The 19,248-nt window shown below is 40.5% G+C and overlaps 1 protein-coding gene across 2 annotated transcripts in view; it reads right to left on the reverse strand.

Moving 5' to 3' along the window:
* Nucleotides 1-19,248, reverse strand: part of LOC309703478 (protein NLRC3-like) — a 33,195-nt gene that overhangs the window by 2,629 nt on the left and 11,318 nt on the right. Inside the window, exons 3-9 of one of the 2 annotated variants that reach the window (XR_014275911.1) lie at nt 17,871-18,109; nt 12,600-12,641; nt 9,539-11,330; nt 9,193-9,366; nt 8,747-8,920; nt 8,389-8,562; nt 1,422-1,587 (exon numbers count right to left, since the gene is read on the reverse strand). Coding sequence is in view for 1 of the 2 variants with exons in the window: in XM_082528335.1 (XP_082384461.1) it covers nt 1,422-1,595; nt 8,389-8,562; nt 8,747-8,920; nt 9,193-9,366; nt 9,539-11,330; nt 12,600-12,641; nt 17,871-18,109 (2,769 nt within the window). In the remaining variant the exon portion in view is untranslated. Of the gene's footprint in view, nt 1-1,421; nt 1,596-8,388; nt 8,563-8,746; nt 8,921-9,192; nt 9,367-9,538; nt 11,331-12,599; nt 12,642-17,870; nt 18,110-19,248 lie in introns of both variants that reach the window. The other variant, XM_082528335.1, reaches the window with a different exon arrangement.

Here is a 19,248-nt window from a genome sequence, read left to right on the forward strand (position 1 = left end):
TTGGAGAAAATATCTGAGTAGAAAAAGGTCAGATTTTTACTGTAAAAACCACAAACATGTTTAACCAATCATTTTCAGAACTTGAAATGCTCATAGAATTTGTGCATTTTAAAAAGTGATGCATACGTTTTGCAAACAACATGCAACTATTTCCCTAAAAATGCAGCCAAGGCCTCAGGTGGTTTTATATAAGCATTTCAAACTTCACTATGTCACAACCCGGCTCAAGGACGTGACAAGCAAGTGGGATAACACATACAGTCTTTTAAAGGCTGTAAGATATTTTTAATGAAAATAAGGTGAAGAAAGTTTAACACAATTTAAATGATATAGCAGCCATAACAAAAGCGCCGAATGAACACGATGGATGCCAGACAGAGAGAGATTCAATCAAGGTGGCTTTATATGCTGGGACTGGCCTTCTCAGGTGTGCTGCGTCTATAATTGGGTCAGCTCAACCTACCACTTACCTGAAAAAGACAGGCAACAAGAAAAGCAAAACACAAGGCCAGCCCACTGGCTGTCACAACTAGTAGAACTGACACACAAAACCAAAGAATGACTACACTACACACTAACTGTAGCACACACAACTGATACAACGTCCATTTCGTGGGCAGGAAAGGAAAATTCCTTTGTTATGTCATTATCAATTAAGTACAAAAAAGGCAGGGGTGGATTTGAGGTGTGGTGCTTGCATTTGGAAGAGTTTGCTGTAAACTAGGGGTGGGTGGTATAAACGGTAAACTGTAGAAACGATATAAATTTGGCGGTAGAGCTTTTGACTATACCGCTCTGCCTCGATAGCGTATGTTGATGGTGTCATCAAGCTGCGCCTGTTTTGGTTCAAAGCATCGCATCATCTGCAAATTATGCCAGGCCACAGTAATGGCAAAGCGACAAAGCAAGTTTTGGAATATGTGGAAAGCCAAAAACTGCGCTCCTTCCACTTCCCTACCATTGAGTCATTAATGTTACATACCCTAAAATGAAGGGATTATGTTAAGAAAATGCTTTAGTTTGTCACATTTTTATGCAAGCTTTTTGTTTAAACCAATGAATTAAAGCTGAAAGTCTGAACTTCAACTGCATCTGAGTTTTTTTATTTAAAGTTCACCGTGGTAACCCAAAATTGCAAACTGTTGTCTCTGTCCAAATATTTATGGACCTATTTGTAGGTCTACTTTTAATGAAACTCACAACATGACTTATCTGTTATCATGTTCCTGCAAACAGGCTCCTTGGAGACCCCCTACACAAATATCCATGTACTATCCAGCTAGACTAGTGTGTCTGTCCCTGAAAATATTCCTGCATGTGTGATTGTTCATGTCTCATCTGCAGGAAACAAACAGGAAGTGAGTGAAGGACACAGGAAATGTTTCCAGCTCTTTCTCCTCTATCAGACATTCTCTCCATACCTGAGAGTGTCCAGTCTCCAGCCTGGATCCTTCAGTCCAGCCGACAGAAGCTCAATTCCTGAGTGCTCTGGATGATTGTAGCTCAGGTCCAGCTCTCTCAGATGGGAGGGGTTGGAGCTCAGAGCTGAGGCCAGAGAAGTACAGCTTTCCTCTGTGATCAGACAGCCTGACAGACTGCAGACACACAAAACAACAATCCATCTGTCAATCATTTTCTGTTTGTCACATATAATAACATCTGTCCATTTACATGCATTAAATTTAACTTTATTTATAAGTGACAATTCCCAAAAGACAACAGCAGTCATCTCAAGCTGTTTAACAGTGTAAGGTAACAGCAATATACTACAATATTAGAGAGAAAGCCCCAACTATCAGACTATCTACTTTGAGCAGTACTTGGTGATGGTGGGAAGGAAGAACTCCCTTTGACACAAAGATCCTCCCTGTGAATACAGGCTCCAGGAGGAGCATCTACCATGACTGGTTGCAGGGTGAGGGGAAAGAGAAGAGATGAGCTCAGAGAGACAAGAACAAAATACAAACTAGGGAGAGAGGAGACAAAAGTTAAGGACATGCAGTAGTGACATATAAAAGCATCAGGAGTGAAAAGAGGGGAGTGGAGAAGAAAGCAGAGCATCATGGGAAGTCCACCAACAGCCTTAGCCGATAGCAGAATAACTAAGGGATGGTTCAGGGTCACCTGATCCAGCTCGAACTATAAGCTTTATCAAAAAGGAAAGCTTGAAGCTGATCTTCAAAGTAGAGAGGGTGTCTGTCTCCTGAACTCAAACTGGGAGCTGCTTCCACACCAAGTCCAACATAGCCAGGCTGAGTCGTTATATTAGTCCAAAGTAAAGTCAGAAAGTCATTATTTGTGTCACATTTTAGTGGAAATGTAGAAAAACTATCCAAAAGTTATTTCTAAATCTGATATTAAACAGTTTAAATGGTGAAAAAAACTGTAAAGAAAAGAGAAAGTCAATTAAAAAAAGAGAGTCGATAAAAGGCTCTTTAGAGGGTCACCAGTTTAAAACTCAGACTTTTAAACTGGTGATTCTCCTTCTCTGCTCCATTTCGTCTCTAGACTTCCTGTTCCTATGAGGGATTTGATTAGCTGAACATCCTTCTGGCCTTTCTTTAGTTCTTTGGGTGCTAATCAAAGGAGAAAACACACGGGTCATGTGACGTGACATAAGGAGCGCTCTGATTAGTTGGGATTCACAAACTATGGTGCTGTTTGCAAGCTTAGCTTTGCAGTGCCAAGAAGATCTCTTAAATAGGGATGAGACACTCAACACTGACGTTTCCACAGTTTGGAGCTTCTAAAGTGCAGATGTTTGGAAACGCTGCGCCGTGGTTCAAACAGTCAGATCACGTGATTCCGGCTGCCACAGGTAGCATACCTGCTGCTTTCAGGCATTGCCAGGCTCAGGAATTCCAATTTTTGATTGGCTGGTCTTTTGGACTTTTTGGGCCTTGTAATGACTGAATGAATGCTTTTCATTCAGAGAGAGAGCCACACACTGTCTGTAACATCATTAGAATATCTCAGTAAAAACACCACCTCTCCTTCAAGGACTAAATCAAACAGGCACCAGTTTTCAGCTCTGTCTGCGCTCTACTTCTTTCTACTTTCTTCTTTTCTACTTTCAACAGAAAATATGATTTACTGCAATCAGGGATATCATCCTCACTGTCAGCAGTTACTCACACACTGTGTGTAGAAATAAAGAAAATATTGATACTAAGTAAAGTAAAGTAAGTAAAGTAAAATTTTATTTATATAGCACCTTTCAAGATAAAATCACAAAGTGCTTTACAGAGGCAGAAAACAGACATTAAAATCTAAAACAAAACAAAATCAACCAAAAGCGAGTTTAAACAGATAGAAAAAAAAGCAGTTAAAAACCTGAGTCCACAGATCTCAAACTTAGAGGGAGCGAGTTCCAGAGTCTGGGAGCCACTGATACAAACGCTCTGTCACCTTTTGTTTTTAACGTTGTATGCGGGACAGCCAGCAACCCCTGGTCACAAGACCTCAGGGACCTGCTGGGGTCATAAGGAAGAAGAAGATCACTTAAGTAAGTTGGAGCTACACCGTGCAGGGCCCTATAAGTCATGATTATGATCTTAAATTGGACTCTGAACTTGACAGGGAGCCAATGCAGCTGAATCAGCAGGGGAGTGGCATGGGAGTGTTTGTGATGCTTTGTCAGAAGCCTGGCAGCAGCATTCTGAACACCCTGCAGTTGTTCCAGGGAGGCATTACTTAAGCAAGTAAACAAGGAATTACAATAATCTAAGCGAGATGAAACAAAAGCATGAATAATCATTTTCAATTCGGAACGTGACACAATGGGAGTCAGCTTAGCGATATTTCTTAAATGGTAAAAACAAGAGCAAACTAAAGATTTAACGTGTGTGTCCAGCGTCAGAGCTGGATCAAATGTAACACCAAGGTTCCTAATGGATGATTTAATATAAGAAGCAAGAGGGCCTAGATTTTTAACCACGAGGGGAACAAATTTCTCAGGAGCAAAGACAATGACTTCCGTTTTATTAGCATTTAGTTGAAGGTAATTACCAGCCAGCCAATCTCTAACGGAATCTAAGCAGGACTGCAGGATTTAGAGCTTAGAAACATCAGGTGGCCTAAAAGAGATATATAGCTGAATATCATCTGCATAACAATGATATGAAATATCAGAGAAACAGCTGAGAAGTTGCAGAAGAGGGAGTAAATACAACAAAAACAATAATGGTCCCAAGACAGAGCCCTGAGGCACCCCATAGGCAAGAGAGCTGACGGAGGATCTGAACTTAGAGGTAGCCACAGAGAAAGATCGATTTGACAAATAGGATTTAAACCATTCCAATGCGGTACCCAATACGCCCACCCAGTGGTTTAATCTATCTAACAAAATAAGATGATCAACAGTGTCAAAAGCAGAGGTCAGATCCAGCAACATCAACACAGTGCACTCTCCAGCATCATAATTCATCAAAATATCATTAAACACTCTAAGAAGTGCAGTTTCGGTAGAGTGAGCCTTACGAAAGCCAGATTGAAGTTTATCAAGAAAGTTGTGTTCATCTAGAAAATCCGTGAGTTGCTTGGCCACAACCTTTTCTAAAATTTTGGCAATAAAAGGCAATTTTGAGATGGGTCTGTAACTGGAAAGCAAAGAAGGATCTAGTTTAGGTTTTTCAAAAGTGGGTGAATGACAGCACTTTTACAGTAAACAGGGACCTGACCAGAGAGCAGAGATGCATTAATAATTTTAAGAACACTAGGACCAATAGACTCAAAAAAATTTTTAAGTAAAGACCCGGATAAAATATCAAGGGGGCAAGAGGATGATCTCATTGAAGTGACCAGCTTCAACAACTCAGGTAAAGACACTGGTGAAAATCTTTCAAATCTGACAGGCTTAAGTAAAATCGGAACAGGCAAATGGTACATGGAGGGAGAGATTTTGCTCCTTACATTGCTAACCTTTTCAACAAAGAAGGAAAGAAATTTTTCACAGTCTTCATTCGAAGAAATGGGGACAGCAGCAGAAGCTGGAGCAACAATATCCCTAATAGTGTCAAATAAAACCTTAGGGTTACCTCTTCTCCTAGAGACTAGGTTTGAAAAATAAGCAGCCCTTGCATCACGAATTGAAGCGTTAAAAGAAACTAAAAGGTCTTTTAAATGAAAGAGATGAACCGGTAAACAAGTCTTTCTTCACAAACGCTCAGCTTTACGACAGACACGCTTTAAACAGCGAATGCTGTCGTTTATCCAGGGCGAGGGTTTTGTAACAGGGGCTAGTCTAGTTTTAATAATGCAAATATTATCGATAATAGAAAGACATTAATTATTAAAAAGATTTGTTAATAAATCAACATCATTAGAAGCAGGCAGAACCAAATTAAAAACGTCAGAAAATCACCTCTCTCCTTAACTAAACACAACTCCCCCTCTTCTCCCATCGCTTCACCTGCAGGCAGTGACAAGATGGACACGGCAAATCTCTGTTAACAAGTTTCCGCGCATTGCCCCGTGCGTGTGGCTGGACGGCGTCAACGTGTTAACGAGCTAACCACGCCAATGCTGTGCAGCCTCAAATCCTTTCATTCTCTCAAAAGTTGATAGCGCGCCTTATGCATGAATTCTGGTTGTGCTTGATGACTGCGAAACGATTTTATGTGGAACAATGCGCTCAGCAATCTGTCAAAAAAAATTTAATACGACTTTGGTAAGCTACAGAGCTGCACCGCTTGATGGCTTGTCGGAGCATTACGGCTACCGAGGCGCCTCGAGTAGTAATACGTACTGTGCTTCAACGTAATATTACAGTATTGTGTGTGTTTAAGGACCATAAATGGCACCTGTTAAGAGACATGGTTACGAAGCGGATTTCAAACTCCAGGCTGTCAGTCACGCAGTTAAAGTCAGGAACAGAGCAGCTGTGAAATCTGTATCTTTGTTATTATGCTCAGCGTTTCTTAGTTTACATTTTGAATTGTGAGCTTTTTGTTATGCACAAAAACAATGTTTTCTTTTATTTATGGAGCATTATTGTTTAATAAATGCTTAGTTTATTTTTGAGTAGTTTTTTTCATGTACATCTATGCTGTATGTTAATAAAAGTGCCTGTGTGACATCTGGGACACAGCTTTGAATAAGAACTCTTTTTGTTCCTACTTTATGGCTTTAAAAAAAAAAAATATCGAGACATATCTTATATCGCCATCCAGCTAAAAAAATATCGAGATATGAATTTTGGGTCATATCGCCCATCCCTAGTTCAGAAGATATTCAGCAGAGGACGACTTAAAGATATGCGTGAAATTGACGCTTATGATTGGTCAGAATTAGCATCTGAGAATGTGACAAATGCTTACTGTTTTAGAAAGAAAGAAAACACATACAGAGAGGGAAGTGATGGAAGTGAGGCAAAAGGTACATGTGTCACGCTGTAGGTCACGTCAGGTGGAAAAGAAAAGTAAATGGTATCTTATGTCTGTGAAGGTTCTCAGTCATCCAGGTCATCGTAGTCGTAGAGCATGGAAAGAAAAGTGTCTGGACCTCTTTAAGTTGCTTGAAGACGTTTCACCTCTCATCCGAGAAGCTTCTTCAGTTCTGTCAGAAAGAAGCTTCACCTCTCATCCGAGAAGCTTACTCGGCTGCCGTATCGCCAGAAGGGTGATACAGCACCCTCACGTCTGTCAGTCTGCCCCAGGGCAGCTGTGGCTACAACTGTAGCTGCCTCTAACAGTGTGTGAATAGTGGAACACACCCATATGCACTCAATGTCAGCACATTTACAACACCCTCACAGTGCACATAGACATATAGGTCACACACACTCAAGCTCATACACGCCTGCTAATATTAGTTAATATGCACACACATAGTCAGAATTATGAAGCGTTACACCACATATCTTTTTTCCTCTTTAAACAAGTGTCTAGATTCTCTTCACCCGTAAAACAAAATATCCAGCGTACATCATTAGCCATATACACACAAATATGGGCACACTAAGTTTTATAAATTGGTAAATGTAAATGAAGATGGCACCAGAGAAAAGAGGTTAAAGATATTTAAGCAGCTCAAAAAACTAAAGGCAGATGTTGTTTTATTACAAGAGACTCACAGATGTGTCACAAGTTTAAAAGAACTTAAAACACCTGAGTTTCATAATGTGTTTGCCTGTTTTAAATCTAGACAAAGGGGAGTAGAGTAAAATTGTTGATTTTATAGTATGCGATACAGTTATAGATCCAGAGTACAGATTCTTAAATATTAACCATCTATACTTAACAAAAAGTTATGTATTTTAAGTCTATATGGCCCAAATGTTGATGATCGCTCATTCTTTCACAGATTTTTTAGTGCATTCTCTGAACACCTAGACTGCTTTTTCTAGGAAGCGAACTCAACCTTGGACTGAATGAAGAAATGGACAGGCTAAACACAGCAGGAACTCAGCGCAATTGGCAGTCCACAAATATAATCAAACAGTATATAAGCGTCTTTGGTCTTTGCGATGTATGGCGCTCCCATCACCCCAACAGTAAGGAATATACTTTCTTCTCACATGGTTATCACTCCTACTCTCGTCTGGATTATTTTCTAGTCAGCAGCTCACTGTTAAGTAAAAATTCAGACACTAAACTTCACCCTATCGCTGTCAGCCATCATGCTCCTGTATCTTTAACACTAATACATAAGAAGAACACTAAGAAGAAGTAAAAGCTGGAGGTTTAATACATCAGTACTCAAACATAAAGACTTTATTAAATATTTTAAAAAAGAGTGGTCTTTATATTTAGACTATAGTGACACTCCTGGAACATCAGCATCTGTTCTATGGGAAGCAGGGAAAGCTGTGATGAGAGGTAAAATAATTTCTTTCTCATCACATAAAAAGAAAAAAGAAAACAAAAATATACAGGAACTAGAAAAAAAAACATCAAATCCTTAAAAAAAAGAAAGAAAACCCTACATGTCAGACCAAGATCAGGAAATACTGAACAAAACACGCGAAACAAAATTAGAATTAAATTAAATTATTAATTTAAAAATGAATAAATTCCTAAGCAAAGACTTCCCTTGCAGAATTTCGAACACAATAACAATTTTGTTATTCTTAGATAATCAAACAAACAATATTTTAGGGATTTCTACGAAACTTTATGTTTACCACTAAAAATGAAATTCATCAGTTTCTTGACAATGTAATTCTTCCAAAATTACTAGACAGTGAAGCAATAGCACTGGATTTGCCTGTGACACCAGGGGAACTCCAGGAAGCCCTGATAAGTATGCCTAATAATAAGCCTCGAGTTCCAGATGACTTTCCTGCAGAATTCTACAAATAATTCTGGACAATTCTGGCACCTGTATTACAAAGAATCTTGCAGGAAATCAAGGAAAAATGATCATCTGTGGAAAAGTTGGAATCCTCACCTGAGAGTTTCCACTGCACACTGTGAACTCTTTAGTCTAGCAGACAGAAGCTTTACTCCTGAATCCTGCAGGTCACAGTTACTCAGATCAAGCTCTCTCAGACTAGATAACTGGGAGCTGAGAACTGAGGACAGATCTTCACAGATTCTCTCTGAGAAGTTACATCCACTCAGTCTGAAAAATAAAAGACAGTCTATAAAACAAATACTCTGTAAAGCTTGTTAATACTTTTCACATTAAATCTTGTCTTTCAATTTTCATAGGAAACATTAACATACTAAGATACAACATCATATGGATGAACTTAGCTTAAATATTTAATTAATAAATCTAAAAACAAAATGTAATTTGATCTGACCTCAGAGTATTCAGTTTACAGTTTAAACTTTGTAGTCCAGCAGACAGAAGCTTCACTCCTGATTTCCGCAGGTTTTTGATACTTAGGTCCAGCTCTGTCAGTCTCAATGACTGTGAGCTGAGAACTGAGGACAGAGCTTCACAGTTTTCCTCTGAGAGTTCACAGATGTTAAGTCTGAAGATAAAAACATGAATAAAGATTATTATTAAACAGTAATCAAGGTGCAATAGCGTATTGTCTTGTGCTGAGCAGGTTAGTAAAACTTTAACTTAAAAATGATTAAAAATGCTATGAAACAAGGATAACTGGATAAAGTTTACCTTTACTGGTTAAATTGTTGATTATTTTTTTCGGTTTATATAAACAAAAAAGACATCAAACATATAAGCAACAGAACTAAACAGTTGAACTAAACTGTTGAATTAAACTAAACAAGTTGATCTGACCTCAGAATATTCAGTTTGGTGTGTGGACTCTCCAGTGCAGCACACAGAAGCTTTACTGCTGAAGCCTTCAGACTGTTGGTACTCAGGTCCAGCTCTCTCAAACGACAGGACTGGGAGCTGACCACTGGCAACAGAATTTCAATGCCTTTTTCTGACAGGTTACAGCTGCTCAGGCTGAGAGAGAAAGGAAAAAAAGAGAAAAGAAGATCATAGGGAAACCACTACCAACTGAGCTAATAATAATTGTTACTATTTTTTATGTTTTCGGCATTTCTGATTTATTTCCCATGATTTTAAGATTTTTACTGATTATAGGATTTTAAGTGATGAGTTCATGTTTACTTACAGAGCTTTTTTAGAGGCTTTGACCACTGGCAGCATTCTCAGAAGAGCCTCCTCTGAAGCAGAATATTTCTTGAAGTCAAACACATCCAGATCTCCTGATGACAGTAAGATGAAGGTCAGAGCTGAGCACTGAGCAGGAGACAATTTACCTGTGGAGAGACTTCCTGAGCTCCTGCCCTGCTGGATCTCCTCCACTAGAGAATGATCATTCAGTTCGTTCAGACAGTGGAGCAGATTGATGCTTTTCTCTGCAGACAGATTCTCATGGAGCTTTTCCTTGATATACTGGACTGTTTCCTGATTGGTCTGTGAGCTGCTTTCTGTCTGTGTCAGCAGACCTCGTAGGAGAGTCTGATTGGTCTGCAATGAAAGGCCCAGGAGGAAGCGGAGGAACAGGTCCAGGTGTCCATTTGGACTCTGTAAGGCTTTGTTCACAGCACTCTGGTAGAAGAAATGTAGTTTGTATTTTGTTCTGAGGGTTTTAAATAAGTGAGTTGTTTCTAGATTCAGCAGATTGAGTCCAGAGTTGATGAAGGTCAGATGGACATGAAGAGCAGCCAGAAACTCCTGAACACTCAGATGGATGAAGCAGAACACCTTGTCCTGGTACAGTCCTCTCTCCTCTTTAAAGATCTGTGTGAACACTCCTGAGTACACTGAGGCTGCTCTGATATCGATGCCACACTCTGTCAGGTCTGATTCATAGAAGATCAGGTTTCCTTTCTGCAGCTGATCAAAAGCCAATTTCCCCAGAGACTCCATCATCTTCCTGCTCTCTGGACTCCAGTGTGGATCTGTCTCAGCTCCTCCATCATATTTGGCCTTCTTCACTTTGGCCTGAACCACCAGGAAGTGGATGTACATCTCAGTCAGGGTCTTGGGCAGCTGTCCTCCCTCTCTGGTTTTCAGCACATCCTCCAGAACTGTAGCAGTGATCCAGCAGAAGACTGGGATGTGACACATGATGTGGAGGCTTCGTGATGTCTTGATGTGGGAGATGATCCTGCTGGCCTGCTCCTCATCTATGAATCTCTTCCTGAAGTACTCCTCCTTCTGTGGGTCAATGAACCCTCTGATCTCTGTCACTCTGCCAACACACTGTGGAGGGATCTGATTGGCTGCTGCAGGTCGTGTGGTTATCCAGAGGCGAGCAGAGGGAAGCAGTTTCCCCCTGATGAGGTTTATCAGCAGCACATCCACTGAGGTGGACTCTCTAGGGTCAGTTAGGATTGTAGTTTTTTGGAAGTCCAGAGGAAGTCGACACTCATCCAGACCATCAAAGATGAACACAACCAGGAAGTCTTCAAAGCTGCAGATTCCTGCTTCTTTGGTTTCAGTAAAGAAGCGATGAACAAGTTCCACCAAGCTGAACTTTTCCTCTTTCAGCACATTCAGCTCTCTGAAAGTGAATAGAAATATGAACTGGATGTCCTGGTTGGCTTTGTCTTCAGCCCAGTCCAGGGTGTATTTCTGTGTTAAGAATGTTTTCCCAATGCCAGCCACTCCCTTTGTCAGCACTGTTCTGATTGATTTATTTCTTCCAGGTGAGGCTTTAAAGATGTCTTCTCGTCTGATTGTAGTTCCTAGTCTGCCTGGTTTCCTGGATGCTGTTTCAATGTGTCTGACCTCATGTTCATCACTGACCTCTGCAGTCCCTCCCTCTGTGATGTAGAGCTCCGTGTAGATCTGATTCAGAAGGGTTGGGTTCCCTGCTTTTGCGATCCCCTCAAACACACACTCAAACTCATCCTTCAGGTTACACTTGAGTTTAAGTTGACAGCACTGAAGAGTCTCTGAATTAAAAACAGTATTTGAGATGATTAGTCTACTATGGTCTATAATTTATATATTTATTTATTTGCATCTTAAATTTGTTTCAATTCATTAGATGTTTGGTTAAATATATGTTGTTCTTTTGAATTTCACCAAAACATGCTTTGTTTATTAAATATTTTATTTTGTGTTTTAATCTCCTGCCTATGTGATCTGAGTCTGTGTGTGTTCGTGTGCGCTGTGTGGTGATGTAGGTGCAAGCATGTGTGCCCCGGTCACAGCTCCTTTCAGCTTGACCGAAGGTAAGTCACTGCCACGTTGCTCTCAGCTAATGAAAATTTATCAAGACCAGAAGCTGCAATCTGAATATATCCAAACTGCTGCATTTTAATCTGTTGTTAACTGACTCAGTCAGTATGAGTTTTGTAGAGTGCTAATTTCAGGTATTTTTTTTAATGAGTATTAGCTCGAAGATTCAGCTTTAACATTAGCTCTAACATTAACATTCTTCAATATTAAATATGATTTACCTATCTCTAATAATGGGCTATGTACCACAGGCCTTCTAGCTGGCTGTAATTAAACCTTTACTCAAAAAGCCATCCATAGACCCAGCTGTCTTAGCTAATTATAGGTCAATCTCCAACCTTCCTGTCATTTCAAATATCCTTGAAAGAGTAGTTGTCAAACAGCTAACAGATCATCTGCAGAGGCTTATTTGAAGAGTTTCAGTCAGGTTTCAGAGCTCAGCACAGCACAGAAACAGCTTTAGTGAAGGTTACAAATGATCTTCTTATGGCCTCTGACAGTGGACTCATCTCTGTGCTTGTCCTGCTAGACCTTAGTGCAGTTTGTATCTTATCTATCTAATAGTTTGTTCATGTAAATGGAGAGTTCTATTCATACGTTTTTTTCTTCCCGCTGTTGCCAAAGTGCTTGCTCATAGGGGGTCATATGATTGTTGGCTTTTTCCCTGTATGTATTATTGTAGGGTCTACCTCACAATATAAAGCGAGTTGAGGTGACTGATGTTGTGATTTGGTGCTGTATACATAAATTTAATTGAATATGAACCATCCTCACGTGTCATCTGAAGCTCTGTATCCATCAAGAAATCTAGTGAACTAAAGAGACTATTAAACCAACCAGATGTTCATTCAATAGAGCTCGGACTTTTGTCGTAATGCAGAGCTGAGGCTACAGAGAAACCAGAGCTCTGTTTAGTCACATCAGGCTTTATGTGTTATGGACTTATCAGTATTTCCTGAGACCAACTACTGAATTCTTACCTTCTGATGAAAGTGATGAAGCTGCCTGGGCTGAAGGACTTCCTGTTGGAGGAAAGTTCAGCTTGAGTAATAAATTTGTCTTCGAAAAAATGTAAGTATGATATTTGTACTCAATTATTTGAGAAGGAAAGACAAAATAAAAAGTAAGACTAAAATACATTTATAAAATAAGAATGACAATATGAGATCCAAGATGGCGTCACAAATGGATGCCCTGGTACTTCAGTGCGCTACTGCCGTCTTGTTTTTCTGCATAATTTGTGTGTCTGGACATGCTTCTGGATATCCTTACACCAGAGAACTACAGGACTAACACACTTTTGTTTTTTTCCCAGTATTTGTCACATCTGCGATGGATTTACTACAGACTTTGGACACAATGAGGGCTGCTTCTAACAGCTTGGATGAGTTTAGAGACACTGTCACCTCCACTTCTGCGAGGATAGCATTGTGCCATCATGCACCACGGTGAGTTATAATAATGACAAACACTAGTTTACTCCTAAAATCAAACAGCTGTGGCTAGAAAAGTGAAAGGCGTTCAGATGTGGAGTCAGGGACTACTACAGAGGTTCAGTAAAGAAGTGGACACTGCTAAACACCAGCATTTTGAAAAGACACATCAGATCTCAGATAACGACTCAGCCTCTGTGTGGAAAAGGAATAATTTAGGAATATCACTAACTACAAGCCTAAGGCTACGTCCACACTAGCCCGGATAGATTTGAAAACTACGTTTTGATACGAAAACGCTCCACATCCACACAGTCATTTTCAGTTGTTTTCACAGAATTGCGCGTCCTCGTTGACACGGCCGAAAACGCTTACGTTCCAGTACTGCACATGCGTGAAATGCAAGAAGATTCAACCTGCCTCATTTCTGTCTGGCACTTATTTACTTTCTGGCTCTTTGAAACGTCGGGGCAACATGTCAAGGAAAAGCACCGAGTTTTTTTTTTAAATGGACTAACAATGAGGTGGAGTTGTTGCTGCGAGAAACACAGAAGTACAAAGTTGCAAAAACGAGTGAAAGTTAAAAAAATGTGAAGAAAAGCTATCTGAAGCATGTACAAACTGATATTAATCTTTAATAGGGCTGTCTAAATTGACAGCAAAGAAAACAAATGCTGTATAATTCCCTCTGCTATCTTAGTTTAATTGGTCACATGACTGCATCATATGACTAACATGCGTCATCATTTTAGAAAGTCTCAATTTTTCGCTGTCCACACTGCGATGCGAAAGCTCCGTTTTAAAAGAATGCATTTTCGAGAGCATTTTCAAAAAGCTGTGTTTTCTTTCGGGGAAAACGACATCTCAATGTGGATGTGAGGCCAAAACAGAGAGAAAACAAGTGGACGTGGCCTAAAACCCCCCACTCCACTGATGACTTGCTCTTGGACAACGCCCTCAACGACTTTTACTGTCGTTTTGATGAGCCGTCAAGCACCTTTCATACCCCCACCAGCCCCAACAATAGGGACACTTTGGACACTCATCACCCCACCTTCCCCTCTCCCCCACCACAGAGCCATCACTACAACCAAAGACTTCACCCACAACACCCCCCTTCTCATCCCACACCTATGAGGATCTCACACCACCTTCTCCCACTACAAACCTTCATATTCATGAAGCAGATGTGAGGAAGTAGTTTAAGAGCCTGAATGCTCAGAAAGCTCCTGACCCCTGTCACTCTCAGAGACTGTGCAAATGCAAATATGCCTGCTTCAAGTCCTCCACCACAGTCCCTGTCCCCAAGAAGCCAAGGTTTATTTGAATAAATTACTACAGACCTGTGGTTCTCACATCCGTGGTCATAAAATAATTTGAGTGCCTGATCCTCTCCTATGTCAAGACCCTCACGGTCCCCCTGCTTTTTGCATACAGTGCCAACAGGTCTGTAGACGATGCTATCAAGATGGCTCTACGCCTTAACCTGCAGCATCTGGAATTCCCAGCAACCTATGCCAGAATCCTGTTTGTGGACTTCAGCTCTGCCTTCAACACAATTCTTCCAGACCATCTCCAAGAAAAACTTTCCCAGATAATTATACTTGATCCCATCTGCTGGTGTTTCACTGACTTCCTGACTGAAGAAGAATGTCTTGGACTCCCGGACCATCATCACCGGCTCCCCCCAGGGCTGTGCTCTTTGTCCTCTGCTCTTCTCCCTGTACACCAACTGCTGTACCTCCAAACACCAGTCTGTCAAGCTAATTAAGTACCCATCGCGCCTTTGAATGAACGATAGTCTATAGCAGACCTTCCCAAAGTGGGGGGCGCAGAGCCATTGCAGGGTGTGCGCGGCATGAAAAGGAAAAAAAAAAAGAAATAAACAACAACCATGGGGCTCCCACACAAACGCAAAGCAGGAGATGAAGCATCGCTGAATATGTTTCCAAACCAACTTCATTCTAAGCCAAAGACTAGAAAATATGGTGAAGCATATCTGCCCTTTGGCTTCACCTGCACAAGTGCCGAGGTAGGTCTCCCTGCAGGATTGGTTTTCCCTGCATCGGGAGCAGCGCTGGGCTCTTCAAATCACGGACAAACAGAATCCCACATTCTTGATTTTTAGTTCACAAACACTTCTTGTAATGACTAACTACTCCTGACATTTTGGAGATGTTAGCTCTTTATACAGTAAAGTTACAGCGGGATACAAATAACATCAGGCTGATCCTGCCACAGTTTGTTCCCTCGGTTCAAATCACAAACAGTCTCTCACAGTCTCTCACAGCTGTTTATGTTTTTAAACCCAGAGATGCATTTTTTGAAAAATGTATTGATAGCAATGTTGAATATTATTACACATGAAAAAACAACTACATGTAAAATAATCACACTGTGACGCCTCTGCCTTTGTAAATGGAGGGACAGTAACTGCGTGTCTATATGTAAGCCTGTAAAACCTGAAGATAGAGACAAAATACTGTTAATCCGACTATCTGCCATTCTGCAATTCCTCTCATGTAAACAATAACGTGGCGCACAGCTGACGTGAAAAAAGGCACGTACCTTTAACATTGTGTGAGGAACTCTGTATTCCTCCTCCACACATAAACGCAAAAAATGAGTTTTAAAAAATCTTTGTTTTTGGTGATTCAAAACACCGTTTACGTGGACGAAACAGCTGCGTTTTCAAAAATACCCGTGTAGGTGCGGACATAGCGTAAAAGAGTTAGTAGTTTATTTTCTTACTACCTGTAGATTACTTGTATTTGCTTAATTGTTTACTAAATGTTTGAGGTATGAAATAAACCGCAATTGAGCAAAATATGGGTGTGTGTGGTTGGAGGATGTGTTAGTGCGTGCATGTGTGTGTGTGTGCGCGCACCGGTGGTCTATAGGATAACTGCTAACTGCAACAACAATACATGGTTAAAGTGGAACAGCGAAGCACAAGTACAAAAGCAAAGGGGTTGTCACATGATTCGGAAGGCATTCTGGGCTCAGCCAATCAGAGCCAGAGGATTTCGTTACGCGGGCATTTGCTCATAACACGGGCAGAAATATTGCCGTTAAGTGCCTTCTTAACTTGAATTTTTCGTTAGATGGGATATTCGTAAGTTGGGGTTCCACTGTATTTGAGAAGTGAAATGAAGGTTATTGGATTTACAGAAAGTGTGCAATAATTGCTTAAACAAAATCAGGCAGGTGCATAAATTTGGGCACCACAAAAAAAGAAATGAAATCAATATTTAGTAGATCCGTCTTTTGCAGAAATTACAGCCTCTAAACGCTTCCTGTAGGTTCCAATGAGATTCTGGATTGTGGTTGAAGATATTTTGGACCATTCCTCTTTACAAAACATCTCTAGTTCATTCAGGTTTGATAGCTTCCGAGCATGGACAGCTCTCTTTAACTCACACCACAGATTTTCAGTAATATTCAGGTCTGGGGACTGAGATGGCCGTTCCAGAACGTACTTGTTCTTCTGCATGAATGCCTTAGTGGATTTTGAGCAGTTTTTGGGGTCATTGTCTTGTTGAAAGATGCATCTCTGGCGCAGCTTCAGCTTTGTCACTGATTCCTGGACATTGGTCTCTAGAATCTGCTGATACTGAGTGGTATCCATGTGTCCTTCAACTTTGACAAGATTCCCAGTCCCTGCACTGGCCACACAGCATGATGGAACCATCACCACATTAAACTGTAGGTAGCAGGTGTTTTTCTTGGACTGCTGTGTTCTTTTTCCTCCATGACATAACACCCCTTGTTATGCCCAAATAACTCAATTTTAGTTTCCTCAGACCACAGCACCTTATTCCAGAATGAAGCTGGCTTGTCCAAATGTGCTTTAGCAAACCTCAAGTGTCTCTGTTTGTGCTGTGGACGGAGAAAAGGCTTCCCCTGCATCACTCTCGCATACAGCATCTCCTTGTGTAAAGTGCGCCGAATGGTTGAACGATGCACAGCGACTCCATCTGCTGCAACATGATGTTGTAGGTCTTTGGTGCTGGTCTGTGGGTCGACTCTGACTGTTCTCACCCTTCGTCGCTTCTGTCTATCCGAGATTTTTCTTGGCCTGACACTTCGAGCCTTAACTTGAACTGAGTCTGTGGACTTCTATTTTCTCAATATGTTCCTAACAGTGGAAACAGACAGCTTAAATCTCTGAGGCAGCTTTCTGTGTCCTTCCCTAAACCATGATGGTGAACAATCTTTGTCTTCAGGTCATTTGAGTTGTCTTGAGACCCCCATGTTGCTGCTCTTCAGAGAAAACTAAAAGAGGAGGGAAACTTACAATTGACCTCCTTAAATACTCTTTCTCATTATTGGATTCACATGTGCATGTAGGTCAGGGGTCACTGAGCTTACCGAGCCAATTTCAGTTCCAATAATCATTTCTAAAGGTTTTGGAATCAATAAAATGACAACAGTGCCCAAATTTATGCACCTGCCTGATTTTGTTTAAACAATTCTTGCACACTTTTTGTAAATCCAATAAACTTCATTTCACTTCTCAAATACCACTGTGTGTGTCTCCTATATGATATATTTAACTGACATTTTTTATTGGAACAACCAACGATTTATACAGGAAAATAATGACTATTAACAAGGTTGCCCAAACTTTTGCTTTCCACTGTATATATCAATCTCAGCACTTTTAAATTTTATTTAAGTGTTTGTCTTACAGCATGTTTTGCACTAAGTACTGCAGCAATTTCCTAATCTTGTAAACCTGCTCAACTTTAGGTAATAAATCCTTTCTGGTTCTGATTGTGTCAGCAGTGTTTAATGTTTCATTTTTCTCTTACTGACCTCCTTTCAGCCTCCCTAAAATCGACCTCGCCACCTCCATCACATGGTCTGAATACACCTGCACCATCACGTCTACTGTTTTCAGTCTGTCTGCGTTCTCCAGCTGGAACTTATAGATTTTAGGGAAGTCAGCTCCAGGTTCATACTGCAGGTAAAAGTGGAAAATCTTCAGCTCCTCTTCTCCCAAATTCTTCAACATTTCCAGCAGCTGCACTGGTGAGGGCTTCTCCATCTTTGATCTGTTAAACATGAAATCATGTGAACAGTCACAGTCTCTATCACATCTACATTTTACTAATTTAGTTTCAAGTTTTATTGTCATGTACAGATAAATAGTGTAGCCACATGTATCCATAATGAAATTCTTTGGCTCGTGCCCCTCAGCTCTACATGAGCAGAGAGAGAGTGTGCAGTTATATTAAGGAGGGAATAACAGAAATTACCAGTGGTAATAATAAAAGACAAAAGGAGGGGAAAAAATTATTAAATATTAGAGAATTTACGACTAGTTGGCATTTACAAGTTTCTGCAAGAATTTTACTAAAGAAATGTAGTACAGTGGAACCCCGACTTACGAAATTAATTAGTTCCCGAGGGTTCAGTGCCTTCGTAACTTGAATTTTTTGTGAAACGGGTATTCTTAAGTCAGGGTTCCACTGTATATTGCACAGCTGATTAACTGTTTGATCTGGATTATTTAGGTTTTACATTTTTTTTTCCTGGATGGATTGTTCTGTGATGGGAATAACATCACAAACTGAATAATAAAGAATCAACAATAAGACCTGATACAATAAGAACTAACCCCAAAAAACCAAAGAATCATTAAAAGAGAATTGTGCAGAAATAAGTGTGACATGTAACTTTAATCCTAACACTGCTGTTAAAGAGTTATACCCGAGGATGTTTAACGTGAGGTTTCTAAATCAGGAATCTGGTACCAAGGAAATCATTATAACAACATTTACAATATAATCATCTGATGATGGGTTAACTCAGGTTCCCGTTGAATCTAATGAGCTAGTTCTCCTCTGTCAGAGCAGACAAACACAAGTATTAGCTGAGCTTAAACTTAGGCCACTCACAGGCTGGAGCTGACCACTCGCTCTAAAACACACAAGTTTCACACAAATCCCAATAACTCAGAACATCTTTTTTCTGGTTTCAGTTGGAAATGTCTGACACTCAAACTATTCATCCTCGTCTATCCAGCACCACCTGAGACATCTGAGTGGAAGTTCCTCCCTACACTGTGTTTGAAGCAAAGCACAAAGGAGACACCTGCTGGAGCATCTGCAGGTGTCCTACTCAGCCTCTTCACTACAGAAACACCTCCTACAACATCCACCCTTTACACTCTGACTGCTGTGTTCGTGGA

This window comes from Aulonocara stuartgranti (assembly GCF_965226115.1).
Source record: "Aulonocara stuartgranti genome assembly, chromosome: 3".
NCBI classification, from domain to species: domain Eukaryota; kingdom Metazoa; phylum Chordata; class Actinopteri; order Cichliformes; family Cichlidae; genus Aulonocara; species Aulonocara stuartgranti.